The following is a 20,096-nucleotide window of genomic DNA, read 5'->3' as shown; positions in this document are numbered from 1 at the left end:
CTTGTTTTTAACATTTTTGCTTTTGATTTGTTTTTAATGCTTTTAATTTGGGGCGGCTTTTATCTTTCTGCTGTTGTAAACTGCTTTGATATGTTTTGCGCTTTAGCGGTATATAAATACTTTTTAAAAATAAATGTGGGGCAGTGTGTGTTTTTCGTAGCGCTCTGCTTAGAATCTTTACAACCAGGATTAAGCAGAGTTGTCAGAGATGGAGAGCAGCACAAAGTAAAAGGTAGCTGGGGGATTTGAAGCAGGTAACCAGCAGGTGGCAGTGCTTCCTTTGAAAAGTGCAGACACAATACTTGCACTTATTCTCAGGAACCAAGTACAGTGGTACCCCGCAAGACGAATGCCTCGGAAGACGAAAAACTCGCAAGACGAAAGAGTTTTTCATTTTCTGAGCTGCTTCGCAAGACGGATTTCCCTATGGGCTTTGTTTTTTTTTAAACCGCCAATGCATTCCTATGGGAAACCGTCAATACACATTGGTGCTTCGCAAGACGAAAAAACTCGCAGAACAAAAAAACTCACAGAACGAATTAATTTCGTCTTGCGGGCACCACTGTATTTGTAATCCAGGACTTCATAAATAAATAAATAAATAAATAAATAAATGATTGTTTGCACATTTTAAGCCAAACTAGCTGATATGACCGAGGAAAATAAGAGCAACTAAATTAGAATGCCAGTAAAAATTACTGAAACATTTCATAATATGCTAGTACTTGAAACACTCTTTCAAGTTTGTTCACCAAGCCTGTGTTTAGAACTGGAAATTGAAAAGGCATACAAAGGACTAAGGCTTCCCAGAGTTGGAAACCAGGCTTAAGCGAATCCGAGGCTGAGCGTCTGGCTGGGAGGAGTAAGAACAGCTTGGTCTTCTAATTCATGAGACAGCCATACCTTTGGGAAAATGTGATATGACATTGAACTGCATTCACACCAGTGCTTCTTTGGGGTGCAGGACATGGCCATGTGAGGTGCCCCCATAGCATTTAAGAAACAAAATATGTAGGAAAAGAAACCTGGGGGGTTCCTATTAGATACAAATGCCACGTATGGAATTAGGGTTTTTTTGCACTACTTTACCCATGATTTTGTTTAATAGCACTAATACCAGTCTTTGGGGAACTCCACTTTGTACATCCCTCCGCTAGAAGAATTATCCATTGATTCCCGCTCTCTGCTTCCTGTTTCTCGGCCCGTTACTGATCCACAAGAGGGCCCTCTCCTCTTATTCCAGGATTCCCAAGCTTCTTCAGGGCTCTTTGGTGGTGAGGTGCATTGCTGACAACTTTTTAAATGTCTAAAGGCACAGTGTCAACTGGATCACCTCTAACAGACTTGTTGGCCCTCTCAAAGAACTCTAATAGGTTCACTTGCAGAAGCCATGCCGGTTCTGCCCTTTGGCATGAGGGATAGGGAGCCAATGGCCCTTCAGTCGCCCTGCTAGGAGATGGGAGTTTCTCATCCCTGTTCTATACGCTTAGCAATTCTACTAACAATGCCTTCCACTAGTTTGCCCAGAACAGACACTAAGCTATCAAGCCTTTAAGTTTCAGGACTCTCCCCAGATCTTTTTTAAAAAACAAAAAACAAAAATTGGAGTTACATCGGGCACTTGGCAATCCTGAATTAGAGAGGCTGGTCTTAAGATATTTTTGTTAGGAGATCAGCAATTTCACACTTGAGTCCTTTAAGAATTCTTGGGTGGATGCCATCTGAATCTGGTGACATGCCAGTTTTTATTTTGTCAACATGGCCCAGAACTTTATCTATCGTCCCTACTATTTGCCTCAGTTTCCCAGAGTCTCTTCCTGTGAAAGTTCAAGCACATAGTAATACCCTATACAGTGGTACCTTGGGTTAAGTACTTAATTCCTTCCGGAGGTCCGTTCTTAACCTGAAGCACCACTTTAGCTAATGGGGCCTCCTGCTGCTGCTGCGCCGCCAGAGCACGATTTCTGTTCTCATCCTGAAGCAAAGTTCTTAACCCGAGGTAATATTTCTGGGTTAGCGGTGTCTGTAACCTGAAGCGTATGTAACCTGAGGTACCACTGTATCTTCCTCTGTGAAGGGAGATGCAAACAATTCATTCAGCTTCTCTGCAATCTCCTTATCCTCCTTTATTTGCTCCTCAAAGTTCTTTTTTAGCATCCCTTGTTCTCATTTGGACATTTTCTAAACGAAGCCTTCTTGATTCGAAGAGCTTCTTTGATTCTGCTCATCTTTGCCCTTTATGCAGGGCTGGTCCAAGACATTTGGGCACCTGAGAGGGACCCCAAAATGCCATCCTTCCCCTCCATTCCAGGGAAGAAGGGGTGAGGGTAGCTGTGGACCCTGCTTCCTGAGGTGGTCACCTCCCCTTGCCTCATGGGCAGGCCGGCACAGCCTTTCTGGATCTGCAGTATACCTTCTAGCTGAGATCCTAATACTGCAGCTTTTAAAAGAAAACAACTCCCAAGCATTTGGGAGAGAGTTGCTTTTGACTTTAGTCTTCCCATTAACAGCATTTGCAAGGTGGCATGTAAAATACTTTTTAAAATGCGAACACATGGCACCGCTGAGGCATCTGAGCCGCGCTACAATTGTTGTGCTGTTCAGAAAATCCTTTTGTCTCAGTTCTTGCGTCCAAACCAGAAAGGGAAGCCTCAGGAGCCATCTGCAATGGCTGCCAATTCCTGGAGCACCTACAGGCAACCAGGCCGCGTGATCCAGCCATTGCCACACCCTGCTATCAGGCAAGTCTAGAGCTGCCACTGCTCACAGCAGGAAGACCAGCTGCCGTTCTCTGATAGGAGGAGCAAGGAATTCCCCCTTCTAGGTTTTTTTTTGGTTTTGTGGGTTTTTTGCCTTTGTTCAGACAAATTGCACATAGCAGCACACACACACTGCCATGAGGGTGAACTCTCCTTGCCAGAAACGTGGGGCAAAGAGTAGTTTAGGAGACCTTAAGGCACGACAGCCTGCTGCTACTTTGGAAATAAATGCTTACTACAGGTACTGAGTGAGCTTCTGTGTGATGCAGACATGTTAACCAGGACTGAGTGCCGGAAGCTAATAAGGAAGGCATCATCTCTCTCCTCACTGATCTGAAACCTCACACGAACCATCTCAAAATCAAGCTCCACTTCCCAAAACCACTTGTAACAGATTATCCTAAAATCACAATGAACTAGTCCCAAACATTCTGAATTTCTCACAGATCAGCAGGTTTTCTCCCCTAAAAGGAAGCTACTGTGAGTGAGACAACTATTGATAGACACCCCTGTTTTTGTAAAAAAAGAAAAAGAAAAGAAAAAAAGGTAAAGGACCCCTGACAGTTAAGTCCAGTCACGAACGACTCTGGGGTTGTGGTGCTCATCTCGCTTTACGGGCCGAGGTAGCCGACGTTTGTCCGCAGACAGTTTTCCTGGGTCATGTGGCCAGCATGACTAAGCCGCTTCTAGCGAACCAGAGCAGCGCACGGAAACGCCGTTTACCTTCCTGCCAGAGCGGTACCCATTTATCTACTTGGACTGGTGTGCTTTCGAACTGCTAGGTTGGCAGGAGCAGGGACCGAGCAATGGGAGCTCACCCCGTAGCGGGGATTTGAACCGCCGACTTTCCGATCGGCAAGCCCAAGGCTCAGTGGTTTAACCCACAGTGGTTTACACCTGCATCCCTTCCTGTTTTTGGACCACAACACAAAAGATCCAGGAGAACATGAATTTCAACAATCAGCTTGTGGAGAATGGTTCTGATAAAGCACAGGCTGTAGTCAAAATTCATTCTTGGCTTACTGCTTGCGGTCTGGGGGAGACAAACCATTAGCCTGAGTTTACATGTAATGCTAAGCCAGACCAGAGCTTAGTTCCCAGTAGCATTGCAGCTGCATGGCCAGGGAAGGAGCAGAGCAGCCACAATTTCCCCTGTGAATAAAAGGTAAAGGTACCCCTGCCCGTATGGACCAGTCTTGACAGGTTGTGCGCCCATCTCACTCAAGAGGCCGGGGGCCAGCGCTGTCCGGAGACACTTCCGGGTCATGTGGCCAGTGTGACGAAACTGCTCTGGCGAGCCAGAGCCGCACACGGAAACGCCGTTTACCTTCCCGCTAGTAAGCGGTCCCTATTTATCTACTTGCACCCGGGAGTGCTTTCGAACTGCTAGGTTGGCAGGCGCTGGGACCGAACGACGGGAGGGCACCCCGCCGCGGGGATTTGAACCACCGACCTTTCAATTGGCAAGCCCTAGGCGCTGAGGCTTTTACCCACAGCGCCACCCACGTCCCTCCTCCCCTGTGAATACCCACAGGCATTTTCACTTAGCCAGGGTTTTTTTATCATGGTGCTACATGCAAAATGGGCTTCTCCCATTAGCCATGGTTAGGAGACAGAAGTATTTCCCCCACATGTGAATTCTTGAATGTGCAAGCCCACATATCATAACACGCCCGCTGACCCCAAACACACCTCACTTCCCAACCTTCGCCACGTTGCACAGAGTAGGGCTGAAGGAATCTTCTTTCAACATGAGTTCATGCTTAGTATCAGTCACCAACTGCATGAAGATTCCCACTCTCTTCTCCCTGCTTAGTAGCCAGCTTGGAGAAGCATTTGCTACTTTGCAAATTTGTAGTTTCTCCCAATGAAAATATTGTGCAATTGTTGAATTTGATTTTTTCCCTCCCCCGTATGGAGAAACACAGCCAGCTAAACTCTGTTCCTCTTACCTCCTTGATGATTTAATAAGAGGCGGCTTGACTGTTCTTGGAATCCGGGTTCCACTAGATCACGTCGAGTATGTGCTGATGTCTGATCTACACTGTCCTAGCAAAAGGAAAAAAACCAGGAGATCTCGTTCAGAAATGACATGTACAACCTCTGCCTCTCAGAATATAAAGAGAACTGGTCTCTTATGGAAAATAAAGCAGCAAGCAGGGTCTGGAAACCAAGCCTGATGAGGAACGGTTGAAGGAGCTGGGAATGTTTAGCCTGGAAAAAAGGGAGAATGAGAGGAGATATGAAAGCCATCTTCAAATATATCAAGGGCTGTCACATACAAGAGGGAACAAGCTTGTTTTCTACTTAGAATCATAGAATCATAGAGTTGGAAGAGACCACAAGGGCCATCGAGTCCAACCCCCTGCCAAGCAGGAAACACCATCAGAGCACTCCTGGCATATGGTTGTCAAGCCTCTGCTTAAAGACCTCCAAAGAAGGAGACTCCACCACACTCCTTGGCAGCAAATTCCACTGTCGAACAGCTCTTACTGTCAGGAAGTTCTTCCTAATGTTTAGGTGGTATCTTCTTTCTTGTAGTTTGGATCCATTGCTCCGTGTCCGCTTCTCTGGAGCAGCAGAAAACAACCTTTCTCCCTCCTCTATGTGACATCCTTTTATATATTTGAACATGGCTATCATATCACCCCTTAACCTCCTCTTCTCCAGGCTAAACATGCCCAGCTCCCTTAGCCGTTCCTCATAAGGCATCGTTTCCAGGCCTTTGACCATTTTGGTTGCCCTACTCTGGACATGTTCCAGTTTGTCAGTGTCCTTCTTGAACTTGTTTTATTCATAAATTAACAGAAAAGCAAGAGCAAGCCTTGGCTGAATTTCAGTTACAGTTCACACCCTGCAAATCTGTGCAGATCAACTGCTGTCATCAGGCCTACACTGTGGACCACATGCTAAAGGGATCTTTCCTAACAACTAACAGTCCCTGGAATCTGTCTGGAATGCCAGGGCCATATCCTGGAAGATATGAGGCAATCAAAGGGGACAGAGGCACTCTGAGCACCACAGTTAAGCTCCAGAAATGAAATGGCTTAGGCATGATGTGCAGTACTTTCCCCAAACATCTTGCTGCCTGAAGTGGAACCCAAATGTGTGTGCCCTCCTGCGCTATTCCCTTCATATTTGTAAGTTTTCCTGATCCACAACTAGTGATGTGAGGTAAGAATATTCTCAGCTAGAAAATTCTCTGGAGAATATTCTCCACAAGCTGTAAATTCCAATGAAAGAACCAGTTTTACAACCCACATTTTAAAAATCTAGTAAATAAGAAGTCAAGCTGTGATACTGCCAGTGTAAATAATGAATAATGATGATTTTTTTAAATCCAGTTACATTACTGGGCATTGTGTCATTCACCATTGGCAGTTCTGAAATGTGAGCTACAAAAAACATTTTTTAAAAATGCTATTCATTTAATTTGATGAACATTTGAATTCATATGTATTTCAACTACAGTGGTGCCTTGGTTTACAACCATAATCCGTTCCAGTGGTCCGTTTGTAAACCAAAACAGGTTGTAACCCAAGGTGCACTTTCACCAATGGGGCCTCCCCCCCAAAAATTTGTTCGTAATAAAAAAAAATGGGTTATAATCCAAAAACACTTTGCAAACCGGGACACGAACTTCCGGGTTTGACATGGAAACCAGACTGTTTGCAAATCAAGGTACCACTGTATATGTAATAGTCCTTTTTTCTATTTTGGTGTGACCTTATTCTTAGCAATTCTATACCCGTGGCCATACAGCGTGATATTTTTACAGAAAGTATCTTTAATGCTTTATATACCGTATTTTTCGCCCCATAGGGCGCACCTAGTTTTTTGGGGGGGAAATAATGAAAAAAAATTATTTCCCCCCCCCTCCCCAGGCGTGGGGCTGGGGCGGGCGAAGCTAGCTCCCAAGGCTTGCGGATAGCTTCCTGAAGCCTGCATTCGCCCCATAGGACGCACACACATTTCCCCTTCATTTTTGGAGGGGGAAAAGTGTGTCCTATAGGGCGAAAAATACGGTACTTAAAGTACCTAGGCCTATACAGTGTAACAGCATATGAGTTGGCCTTGATTTAAACAGTTGACGTTTCCATATTTTTATTTAGTTCCAGTAACTGGTTTTTGAAGTGCCATTCAATGGTACAAGGTGCCATTTACCAGAGATTGACATACTGGAATATATTATCATATAATGATAATATATTTAATGTTAATGGCTTATCTTTTATATGTATGCATATAGTTTTATTTATCAAGCTGTTTTAGTCACCAAAACAGTTATTAAATGTTAGAGCTATCAGAAGAATAAGACAGCCTATTACTGAATTTACTTATATCAAACTTAACATGTCAATTGTACTTTTTGACTTGTCCTATAACATGCACATGTTCTAATGGAATAATAAATTATGATTTAACTACAATGGTACCTGCTCAATGCAAGTTTAGAAGTGTGCTCACTTTCATTTGAGTCTGGGTTGGTCACAGGCAACACTAAACCTCTACAGAGAAGCAGGACGCTCATTATCCCAGAGGCTCACCCCCTAAATCCAGATTTCAGTTGTACACTGAAATGCGCCTTAATTTTGCCCTCAGAAAATGCAGTTTATTTTGCCTGGGGAGGTTTTGTACTGTGCTCACACATTCACCTACGTATCATTTCACCGTCTATTTATACAAGGTGCTTAAAGACAAATAACAGCAGGTTGCCAACTGCAACAGCAATCTAGGTGGACACAGGAGCAAGGTCAGAAGATTAGAAAGTGTTCTGTGTCGTGCCCAATCCCTGCCGAGGCTGCGAATATTCTGTGCCCAGAGAGACTAGGCTTGCAATATCTCGCCATATATTTATACTTGGGGAAATGAATACTGTCTTCCTTCTAGCAATGAAGATTTTTAGTCAAAACTCAAAGGATTCCTGCATTTGATTTCACTGCTGCAGTGAGTTAAACGCTATTTCAGACCCTACTTTTAAAACATTACCCACTATAAAATAAATTCACATTGCCCATTTGATCCAATTATACAAGACACCTTCAAGAAAATAACGGACACAAGGGAAACAGGAGGTTTTAGACCATGGGTAGGCAAACTAAGGTTTCTTCTCAATCCAGCCCGCGGACGGTCCGGGAACCAGCGTGTTTTTACATGAGTAGAATGTGTCCTTTTATTTAAAATGCATAGGAATTCGTGGGGCATAGGAATTCGTTCATTTCCCCCCCAAATATATATATATATATATAGTCCGGCCCCTCCGAAGGTCTGAGGGACAGTGGACTGGCCCCCTGCTGAAAAAGTTTGCTGACCCCTGTTTTAGACCAAGTGACCAGATATTTCAGCTTTAAGGTGAGGGTTTGTTGCACTACTCTGCAGAGCACCTTTGCAAAGCATGGTCCTGATGAGCCCACGCTCCTGATGACTTTCCGCTGAAGGGATGCAGCCACCAGCTTAAACCAAAAAATGGCACCTCACCTCCTGTTTAGATTTTTAAAAATGAAGGCATGTGCTGTGGTCAAAAATATACGTGCTTCCTAGGGCTGGTCATCGAGGGGGGTGGGAGTACAGCTTGAGTTTTCTTTTATTTGACTAATATCAATTCCAATTGCCCAATTTGACTCGATTTGTAAATGAGATACAGAAAGTGGTTTTGAATCATTTTGATGAGGTGGCAAACAGCAACAGTTGTCACTGTGTTTTCTCCACAATTGTGTATGTCTGGTTTTAAAGTACAGTGGTACCTCGGGTTAAGAACTTGCTTCGTTCTGGAGGTCCGTTCTTAACCTGAAACTGTTCTTAACCTGAGGTACCACTTTAGCTAATGGGGCCTCCTGCTGCCGCCGTGCAGCCGGAGCACGATTTCTGTTCTCATCCTGAAGCAAAGTTCTTAACCCAAGGTACTATTTCTGGGTTAGCGGAGTCTGTAACCTGAAGCGCCTGTAACCCGAGGTACCACTGTACTGCTTTACTTATACAGAAGCAATTACTCCGTTTGGGAAACGAAAATGGTGTATCAAGAACATGGAATGCATTGCTAAAAGTCTACAGTCACTCTACTCAAAACCCACACCAAATATTTATTCAAAGAAGGAATAAGGTATTGGAATTCCAAAAAGGTAACTTCTTGTTTGCCTTGTCAATGCCTACTAGACTTCCAATAAATAACTGGTCAATGTATGTGGTTATTCCTAACTGCTTGATGCAGATTAGGGTATAGAGAAACAGCTGCATTTCTAACTAATGCCGAATGACAGAGATGGTACTGAAGAAGAGGAGTTATTAATTTTAATTAAAATGTTGTAATAGAAAAAAAAATGAAATTTCAACTGCATGAGAGATGTATATTAGCTTGAGAATAAACTCAAAGCTGAACATGAAATTCACCCTTCAGTATATGCCCTCGAAATTACACAAAGCTATTGTTTCCCTTCAAAAGGTTTTCTTAAAAATATGGACTCTCCCATTAGACCTTTTATAGTAAAATCCACCTACAGTTGTCCTATATGACTTGTGGACCAAAAAAACCCAAACACAGTCTACAAAAACATCAACAACACAATTTTTGCTACCTGCCTCGAACCCACCATTGAGGTCTCCAAAACCTCCAGCCATCAAAGCATTTCATCTGCTTCTCAATTCTCCCAGCCTTTGTGTCTGTTCTTAAAGTGTTTTGTTCTTGCTTCACTTCAGCCTGAACCCAGGGTTAAGATCAGAACTCGAGCATCTTTCCCCCAAAATCTTGCAAGGATAGAATAGGAAGGAAAGGCAGTACCTATCAGTAGCCAAAGCTTGTAGGGAGAGTGTCAGGAAACCTACTGAAGGTCAGAATGAGCTTAGGCTTAGAAGAGATGTTAAAAGTAACAAAAAGGTCAGACCTCACCTGGAGTACTGTGTCCAGTTCTGGGCACCACAGTTCAAGAAGGACACTGACAAACTGGAACGTGTCCAGAGGAGGGCAACCAAAATGGTCAAAGGCCTGGAAACAATGCCTTATGAGGAACGGCTAAGGGAGCTGGGCATGTTTAGCCTGGAGAAGAGGAGGTTAAGGGGTGATATGATAGCCATGTTCAAATATATAAAAGGATGTCGCATAGAGGAGGGAGAAAGGTTGTTTTCTGCTGCTCCAGAGAAGCGGACACGGAGCAATGGATCCAAACTACAAGAAAGAAGATTCCACCTCAACATTAGGAAGAACTTCCTGACAGTAAGAGCTGTTTGACAGTGGAATTTGCTGCCAAGGAGTGTGGTGGAGTCTCCTTCTTTGGAGGTCTTTAAGCAGAGGCTTGACAACCATATGTCAGGAGTGCTCTGATGGTGTTTCCTGCTTGGCAGGGGGTTGGACTCGATGGCCCTTGTGGTCTCTTCCAACTCTATGATTCTAAGGTATTTTGAAGCTTTGTTCAGAGCAGGAGGAAGAACCGGGAAATGGTAGCTCCACTGCATTAAGAAATAAGAGGGTGACTTACACCTGGCTTGACACAACCATACATGTGAAAAAGCCTAGGGGATTTACTAAACCACAAGCTAAACACGTTAGCAGCTGAAAAGGCAAAAACTATGGTAGGCTGCATCAAGTATGGTACAGTGGTCCAGATCATGATATCCCTCTGTTCTTCAGACAGAGCTCACTTGGAATACAGGGTCCAGCTCTGAGCACCACAGTTTAGGAAGGATATTGACCAACTAGAATGTGTCCAGAGGAAAAGCAACAAAGATAGTCACCAAGCCTTATGAAGAAAGACTGAAGGCTTTAGTTACGTTTAATCTAGGGGAAAACACAATTAAGGGGTGAGATTGTGTTGTCAATATTTTGTTGGGAGTTGCCCTGAGTGGCAGGGCTAACCCTGTCAGATGGGCGGCACATAAATAATAAAATTATTATACTTAATATGATAGCAATACTGTATTCAAATACCTGAAGCGCTGTCACATTGATGGAGTGGTTGTTTACGCTGCTCCAGAGGACAGGACCCTAACCAACAGGTTCAACTTACAAGAAAAGGGGTTTAAACTAAACATTAAAAGGTAAAGGGCCCTTGACAGTTAAGTCCAGTTGCAGACAACTCTGGGGTTGTGGCGCTCATCTCGCTTTACGGGCCAAGGGAGCCGGCGTTTGTCCGCAGACAGTTTTTCCAGGTCATGTGGCCAGCATGACTAAGCCACTTCTGGCGCAATGGAACACCGAAACCAGAGCAGCGCACAGAAACGCCGTTTACCTTCCTGCCAGAGTGGTACCTGTTTATCTACTTGCACTTTGACATGCTTTCGAACTGCTAGGTGGGCAGGAGCAGGGCCCGAGCAACTGGAGCTCACTCCGTAGTGGGGATTCGAACCGCCGACCTTTTGATTGGCAAGCCCAAGGCTCAGTGGTTTAGACCACAGCGCCACCCGTGTCCCTAAACTAGACATTAGGAAAAGGTTATTGACCCTGCAAACATCTAGGCAGTGGAACAGTGTTCTTGGGGAGGTGGGCTGTCTTTCCTGAGGAACTTTAAAGCAATGATTGGAAGGTCACTTATGCAAGGGGACTGGGATAGATGCAGCCTCCAATTCTTATGATTCTACAACAATACTGCCTTATCTCTAAACCATGGTTATGGAGAGGAAGAGGCTTGTAGACCTACATCTTCCCTTCAGCTTTTGGGTGCAAATTCTTTGCACACATGGTTTCATTTTTCAGTTGACCGTGAGACTGTGCGTTACTTCTACACCAGTGCCTGCAAACCCTTGTTTGCTCCAAACTGCGAAGTCTGCAGCTTCTGCGGACTGGCAACAGCCATGCTGGCTAGGAAAAAGACTAGCGCAGAAGCAAAAGACTACCAGGCCCCATAATTAGGGGGAAAAGAAGAGGAGAATGTGAGAGAGGGAGGGAGAGGAGGAAAGCACAGGCAAATCTGCACAGCCCTCCCAGCAGTCTTTATGACTTGCACTGCCACAAAGTGCTTATCTTCAGGAAAGGGGTATTTTTCAAATTCAAAGAAAAAGCTCCTTGAAGGAAAGCAAATAAATATGGATAAAAGATCTAAGCAGACATTGCACACACCGAATAAGTACTTTTACAGTAATTTTCTGTTGTCTTCTGAATCCGAAACTAACCAAAGCTATCCATCTAAAAGAAGAACCAAATTAAACGCAAGCTACATATATAGAGGGGAAAGACCAAGAAAGCACACACCAAGAAGGAACAGCAGTTATCATGAACTGGCACTATTCTCCTCTTGGCAGGCGAGCCCTTCACACTGCCAGTTGCCTCCAAAATTCGCAGGGAGTACTTCATTTTCTACTCCTCTGCAACAGCTCATTTTGTTCTTTTGTCCCCTCCCCCCTCAATTTGGGCTATTGACATACTTGAAACAAAAGGAAATTACTGCAATGCTCTGGAAAGAAATACATTCCAGCACTTCTGCAGAAGCAGCTACAATGGCTCTTTTAATACTTTGTGAACACACTGAAACTGCTGCAAGTTCACAAAGGCTCCCGCAATTACCAGTGTGGTTTTGGGGAGAGACGTTTCCTTGTGTGCTGTTACTAACGTGCCCCTGCGCACACGAAACGAGGGAAAGCTGATCGATTTCAACCCTCCCCAACTTCCCTGACAAAGGCTAGTTAAAGCATTTGTTATGCCATTTGACGTTATCTAGACATGGAGCAATTGCTGCACTGTGGCAGCTATCAAATTCAATGCCTCAAGAAGAAAAATGAAGAAAATTGTGAGAGATCACTACTACTTATATATTTACTTAATATAAAGGTAAAGGTACCCCTGCCCGTACGGGCCAGTCTTGACAGACTCTAGGGTTGTGCGCCCATCTTACTCAAGAGGCCCGGGGCCAGCGCTGTCAGAAGACACTTCCGGGTCACGTGGCCAGTGTGACATCGCTGCTCTGGCGAGCCAGAGCCACACACGGAACGCCGTTTACCTTCCCGCTAGTAAGCGGTCCCTATTTATCTACTTGCACCCGGGAGTGCTTTCGAACTGCTAGGTTGGCAGGCGCTGGGACCGAACGACGGGAGCGCACCCTGCCGCGGGGATTCGAACCGCCGACCTTTCGATCGGCAAGCCCTAGGCGCTGAGGCTTTTACCCACAGCGCCACCCGCGTCCCATTTACTTAATATATATATCACCAATAGCAATATCTAATGAGGGATGTATCAAGTAAGCTTGCAGTACCCAAATGACCCTCCATGAAAATATTCCCAGGGTAAACCATTTGGGAAATTTGGGGCGCTCGTTACAGGAACAGGGTCAGCTTGTTCTCTGCCCGTTCGAATTTCAGTAGGCCAGCAATTTACAAAGTGGACAAAATACTTCCAAGTGATCTGAAACAAAAGCTGGAGACTGCTGGGACTGCTGTTACAGTGGTACCTCGGGTTAAGAACTTAATTTGTTCTGGAGGTCCGTTCATAACCTGAAACTGTTCTTAACCTGAGGTACCACTTTAGCTAATGGGGCCTCCCGCTGCCACCGCTGCGCAATTTCTGTTCTCATTCTGAAGCAAAGTTCTTAACCCGAGGTACTATTTCTGGGTTAGTGGAGTCTGTAACCTGAAGCGTCTGTAACCTGAGGTACCACTGGACTGGACTGCACAAAACTTGAGGAACAGAAGCAGATATCCATGGGACAAACACCGAGTATGACGGTTTACATATAAAAGTTGATCCATTTGTCATTGGTGCAATACCCAGCTCTATTTCTCAGTCGCATCAGCAGAGGCCGTGCAAGCCTTGGACTGCTGCCTGGACTCAGCGGTAGGATGGACAAGTGCCACTAAACGGACTCTGAATCCTGGCACGACACAGGCATCGTGGGCGGGCGGCTCTTGAGTCAGGATAATTGGTCAACTGCCTGTTTTGGATGGAACTGCACTCCCTGTGCAGTCTGGGGGTGCCCTTGGATCCATGTCTCTTGCTAGAGGCCCAGGCGACCTCCTTGGCTCCGAGAGCCTTTTACCAGCTTCAGTTGGCAAGGCAGTGGTGGCCGTTTCTGGATCACGATAGCCTGAGCACTGTCACCCATGTACGGGCAACCTCCAGGCTAGTTATTGCAATGTGCTCTATATGTGGGGCTGCCGCACAAGCTGTTCAGTTAGTTGGAGAACAGCCTTTACCAAAGGTGTCCTGGGCTTTGAAGACACTCGAACTCAGGACGCAAGGGAGAAACGCGCTAAGAGGAAGGCACGCTTGGCAAATCTACACCGTGATCAACTCCCGCCCGGAAACCAATGTCCACACTGTGGAAGGACGTGTGGGTCCAGAATTGGCCTCCACAGTCACTTACGGACTCATTGTTAAAACCGTGGTTATGGAAGACAATCTTACTCGGCTACGAGTGACCACTAAGGAAGAAGAAGCCCCACAGGCTGCAGCTGGTGCAAAATGTGGTGGCTCAACTGCTCACTGGGGTGGAATACACTGCTTGGCAGCTAGCTACCAAGCAAAGTGCAAGGTGTTTACAGTGGTGCCCCGCAAGACGAATGCCTCGCAAGACGGAAAACCCGCTAGACGAAAGGGTTTTCCGTTTTGGAGGTGCTTCGCAGGACAAATTTGCTATGGGCTTGCTTTGCAAGACGAAAATGCCTTGCAATTCCTGGGTTTTTTTTCCCCTCCCCCCCCTTTTTCCCAAGCCCCTAAGCCGCTTAACAGCTGATCTAAGCCGCTTATCAGCTGATCTAAGCCGCTAATAGCCTTTTAGCAGCTAATCCGCTAATCCCTTAAGCCTTTAATAGCCGCTAATAGCCTTTTAGCAGCTAATCCGCTAATCCCTTAAGCCTTTAATAGCCGCTAATAGCCGCTAAACCGCTAATAGCGCTAATCCGCTAAAGGGCTTGCTTCGCAAGACGAAAAAAACCGCAAGACGAAGAGACTCACGGAACGGATTCTTTTCGTCTTGCGAGGCACCACTGTATATCTGTGCAGCTTGGGACCAGGATACTTACAAGTGTCAACCCCCCGCCCCAATATAGCTCCTTCCCTTTATATATCAGAAAGGTGCCTTCTGTGTTTCTTTTCAGCACCCAATAAACACATTCTTCTTTCAACAAGCTCCGATTCCCGGTTGGTATCTGTACTGGATTTGAATTGATTTTATAAATTTGCTGCTGTTGTTTTAAAAGCATATACGCATATAATTGGTTGCTTTTTAATTAAACATGTGTTACATGTATTATGAATAATAACAATTTTTAATAATATTAACATACAAGCACACACAGTTCTGTGTCCAAACTGTGTGGAAGTTTAGTACAAAGCACAAAGCCAAATTGTCATTGTTAGGTGTGCACACTGATCTGTAAGATTTCTGCCTTAAAGGGACACAGAGAGAATCCTAGCTGACAATGCAGCTCAACTCCAGAAGCAAAGCATCAAGGTACAAGGAAGCTAAGGCCAGGCAGCCTCCCTGACTTGTCCCACAGTAACTTAAGATTCATGGGCCATACAAACTCAATGAATAAAAACAGATAGAAAACCAATAGGACTGTGGCTGCCATCCAACATATTGACTACACAGGTCATCTGCAATGGACTTTTGTGTCCATGGTTATCTTTGCAAGGGAAGAGGTTGGCAGAGAAAACCCCAAAAAACATGGTTGGAGTCCGCGACCAGAAGGAGGAGGAGCACCAGGAGGAATGGATGAAATTCAAATACTATTTAGTTAAATATACTAAGATAGTTTAATTGGAAAAGTTTGCAAATTTCAGATAGGCTTAGGACAATTATGTGCTTTTAGAGAATAATATGTTTAAAGTCAAAATGAAAACAAAGTAAGAGGTTAAGTGATTAAGTTAAATTATGAGAAAATAGGTTTTGGAAAACTGTTACAATGATATGCACTGAAATGCAGCCGGGGGGGTTGAGGAAGTCACTTAACAATGTTACTAAGATTGGATCAAGTACAGTTAAGATGTATGTACGTTTGTTTGTTTGTTTGTTTGTTTGTTTAAAATTTTGGAAAACCAATAAATAAAATTGGCGGGGGGACAACATGGTTGGGCATCCATGCCCATGCCCCCTAGCAGCTCTGATGAAACCATCCATCAACACTGCTATCAGCTGAGTTGAACTCCGCTTGTTCTCCCCATGGAGAACTCAGCAGCACAGCTGACCCCAGGTTCTTGAGGGTGCCCTGGCGGCAGCTGCACCTCCCCATATGGCATTCGGTATGGGGGCAAGTGGGTTTCAGGGAAACTGCCTCATGGGCCACACTGAGACTACACCACACCAAATTAGGACCATGGGATGGAAGTTCCTCTCCCATTCTGGTTGCCACACCTCAAAAAGGATACTGGAGAGCCCAAAAAGGTGACAAACAGAACCACTAAAATGACTGAGGGCTGGAGGAAATCTCCTATCAGGAAAGGTTCCCAACAGCAGGTCTTGCCTAGGGCTGTCGCACATCCGGAATTTCCTAGATGTAGCTGGAATACGGCAGTCAGATACAGTGTCCAGGCGGAAATTTCTGAGGTGTCTAGGTTATATGACAACCCATGTCGGAAGTCTGTATTTTGGCAAATTTCCTTAAAAATAGCTCCAAAACTAAATTTAATTTGACAGCGCCTATATCATATCGAGTGACAGAATAATTTGGACACGATATGGAAATTTTGTCCATGGTATGATTATTTTCTGCCTAGTCATTTTGATACGTTGGCACCCTGTTTGCAAAATTTAACAATTCCAAAATACAGACATGCTTTCACTTACGCAAGATTAAATATATTGCCTTCAGTTGTACTTGAGGGTCGATTTCAAAAAAATCCGCTGGAAAAACGGTGATGCCCATGTGGAGATGGCAGTATTAAATCAGGAGCTCATGTGCTCCTGGCTTGCTCTCCTTATAAAGATTTAAGGCGTGGGGTTATTACCCCTCTACTATTGTCCATGCCGGGTTGCTCAACCAATGCTACTGTGTCCTTCTTCTAGCAGAACAAGATAATCAGGTGCCTGCAAAGATTTTAGCAGGGGCACTTAGAAGAAGATTTATTATTTGATGATTGATGTAAACCTCCAGAATGTATTTTGCATAGTTAAGTTTTTACCCCTACCTTCAGTACATTTTATTTTATTGCTATGGCTAATGCAAATAAAAGCTCAAAAACTTCATTTTTTTGAGATTTTGAAAAATAAAAATAAAAAATCAGCACCTCCCTCCCCAAAACACACACCCACACCCCTTTGTCACTTTTTGAAATTTGGCAACTGGTATTCTGGGTTCATGTCTACACAGAGACTGCATTTGAATTAGAAGTTGTGTTTAGGAGGTTGATCCTGGTTCTAACTCTTTCACTTTGAAACTCCGCCTCCCTCTTCCACAAAATTGTGTGTTATTCACATCAAGGCGTATCTTCTGGCTCCCTGGTCTTCAGCTGGTGGGCTGTGGGCTGATCCAAGGTGCGTCACAACAGCAGCACTGGGTCCTCAAACGCAGGCTTAGGTTAAAAGTGGGCCCTAGGTCTGGAAAGACTGAAGATGTTTGTTCCAGCTTGCAGGAAACAAGAGATAATTTAATGCCTTTACTTCTGGTGCTTACGTGAGCAGAGGGTGGGATGGAGAGGGAGGGAGGAGCAGAGGAACTGAACTTTGAACTTCCCCTCAAGCTTCTTTTAGTCACTTCACGATGAATCCCTATACTGGAATAAGAGTCACTGATTAAATCACTATGTTATAACGTTCATTTCCTCCTTAATTGAATAAAGAGCTGAAGTGACTGTGCTCGGTTACTGCTGTGACTCCCAATTGCATAAGAATAGGAATGCACACGCCGTAAGTCATCCCTGTTTTCTGAGAAATTCTGGAACTCCAATCTGAACTTCCAGGAACACGAGCGAAGTGCTGCCAATTCTCACTGCTGCATTATTTTCTAAAGCAAAGAGACAGAGTTTTGGAAAGACCTCCTGCGCACGGCAAAGAGGAGAGGGTGGCGGTGGTTTTTGTTTTTTGTTTAATCCCCACGAGATCAGAGATAGTTTCTAAGGGAATGAGTTTGAACAGCAAATGGATTAAAGGAAAGTTCCTGGATCAGCAAGCACGGCTTTTATGAGGAGGGACATAAACGGCACACAGAACTTAGCAAGGAACTTAGAACCAGGATCAACCTCCTGAACACAACTTCTAGCTCCTAACTGGAGGGCCAAACTAAATGCAATACTTGTCACATAGTCTGCCCTTGCATAGTTGAGTTTTCGGGCTTTTGAAAAACGAATAGCTAGCCAGTGTGCTTCTGAGCCAGATCAGGACTGCAGCAAAGCAGGATTTAACCCCTTTGGTTCTCCTGCAATCTCTGGCTGAAATCCTGCCCCCCCCCCCCCCGCCATTCACAATGCTTTGTTCCTTGGGGAGTGGGGAGGAGAATCTGTCTCGGACAATGGAGGCAGGAAAAGGTTAAATAATCTCTTGCACCACACAAAGGTGCTCCTAACCCCGCAGGAGCGTATTTCTCATTTTAGGCCAGGTTTGGCCCTAAATCCTTCACCTAAATGCAAGACAATCAAAACTTTTACAAGTTGTGTATGACAAAACAAGCTCCACAAGCAAAATGTGCAGAGGAAGAAAAAAGATCCACCAATCTCAGAAGGGAAATCTATGTTAGGGACAGTGTTGTTTTTTTCCTGGGAGTACTCAAGGATATGATTTTCTAGAAGAAAAGCTCTGGTTAGGAACCAGAGCCCAAGTCCCACTGAGAGGAGGAGGAGGATCAAGAATGGTTGCTAATTTCCTAGGGCAAGCAAAATGCAGACCACCTGAGAAGAACCGCAAGAAAAAAATTAAACTTTCTCAAAAATCTCAAAGCCACACTTCCTCTGGTTGTCTCCCACATACGCTTCTGCCTGAACTCACATGTGCTACTCTTTTCATTGCTTTGCTCAAATTGCAACTGTGATCTACTTTACAGGGTGGTTGTTGTGAAGACAAAGACACTTTGGAAATTTAAAATACTATTACAAAATGTAGGATAGCGCAGGGAATGATTCCAAGTCAGAACTTGCATGTTCAGGGTCTGACTGTGTACGTTATTTTTTGGCTTCATTTTTAGGTTTCCCTCCACCCCATGGCTTCAAATCTGCCCCCCCCCAACCCTCTCCCTATTCAAAATCTGGCCAGACAGGCTGGAGAAAAACAATAATAAAGATCGTACGTCCATCAGTATGGCATTTATCTTTCTCTTTTCTCCTCAAAAGAACTCAAGGTAGCACTCCTGGTTCTCATTTTCCCTCACAACAGGCCCATGAGAGAGGTTAGCCTAAGGCAAGCATAGGCAACCTCGGCCCTCCAGATGTTTTTGAGACTACAATTCCCATCATCCCTGACCACTGGTTCTGTTAGCTTGGGATCATAGGAGTTGTAGTCCCAAAACATTTGGAGGGCCGAGGTTGCCTATGCCTGGCCTAAGGGATGGTGACCAGGCCAAGGCCACACAGCTGCCAAATGGACATTTCAGATCCTGCCCTCCAGCTCCTCGTTGGCTTAGTAGTCCACATTCTAGAAAAAAGGTGTAGAATTGCATTAAGTGGGGAGTGGGATATTAATATTTCCCCATGATTCTGAGAGTACCTGGGAGCCCTGTTAGAAGGCCTGTGTGGCACTTTTCAAGAGTAATGAATTCAGGCTGGAGTCCTGTAAACACTTCCCAGGGAGCATTCCTCATGCAACCCAGTGGGACGCACTCTGTGCAATGTGCAGCTATTGTGGCAGGAAGCCAGTCCCCATAAGCAGTGCCTGTTATTAGTATAGCTTCTGCAGCCTTAAATGGTTAGGACAGCAGGTTTAATGTGACTTATTTACAAGTAAGGGCACACAGGACAGGATTTCTTGCAACGTTGGTCCTAACGAGAAAATAATCCGACAAAAGTGACATTTGTTTTAGTGGTTCGCCATAATAACTGCAGCAACTGCTCACTTTGTGATGTCTATTATACCAAATGATTGCTAGAAAGGTCTGAACATCTTCTCTCACCTCATTACTACCTCTGAGCAGGTATGCCTGAGCCATTTATCCTCCAATGTGAGTGAGCAAAGAGACTCCAGCTACCTCCAGCAAAAGCTGAGACCAGCAACCATCTTGCCTGGGAGTCCTGAAACACCTGCTCCCTGCCCTAAAGGTATTTTTTCACCTGACCTGGCAGGGCGGGGCCTGGACTGACTCCAGCTACAAAAGCTGAGGCCGTTGAACAGCCTCTTTTTGTTGCTGTTTTTAAATCTTATTATGAATTATGTGGAAATTGTGTGATTTGGTCATGCAATTTTTTGATGTGCTTTATTTATCGTTTACAACTACTTTTCTTATGTTTGCAATTATGTAAATCAGCTCATGTTGCAAGCCGCCTTGCGCATGCTT

At 44.7% G+C, this 20,096-nt stretch overlaps 2 protein-coding genes across 18 annotated transcripts in view; both read right to left on the bottom strand.

Annotated features, from left to right (window-relative positions):
• Positions 1-20,096, bottom strand: part of GALNT1 (polypeptide N-acetylgalactosaminyltransferase 1) — a 538,911-nt gene that overhangs the window by 321,849 nt on the left and 196,966 nt on the right. The gene's annotated exons all lie outside the window — the stretch shown is intronic.
• GRB10 (growth factor receptor bound protein 10) overlaps positions 1-20,096 on the bottom strand; it is a 92,037-nt gene that overhangs the window by 39,069 nt on the left and 32,872 nt on the right. For 9 of the 17 annotated variants that reach the window (XR_014503954.1, XR_014503955.1, XR_014503956.1 and 6 more), the window contains exon 3: positions 4,712-4,808. The exons of the other annotated variants lie outside the window; for them this stretch is intronic. Coding sequence is in view for 2 of the 9 variants with exons in the window: in XM_083407612.1 (XP_083263738.1) it covers positions 4,712-4,808 (97 nt within the window). In the remaining 7 variants the exon portion in view is untranslated. The remainder of the gene's footprint in view (positions 1-4,711; positions 4,809-20,096) is intronic. 17 annotated transcript variants of the gene reach the window in all.

The sequence above is a fragment of the Podarcis tiliguerta genome (genome assembly GCF_965153285.1).
Source record: "Podarcis tiliguerta genome assembly, chromosome: 13".
Lineage (NCBI taxonomy): Eukaryota > Metazoa > Chordata > Lepidosauria > Squamata > Lacertidae > Podarcis > Podarcis tiliguerta.
The sequence above is the reverse complement of the archived record's forward strand: the minus strand, read 5'-3'. Positions and strand labels throughout refer to the sequence as shown.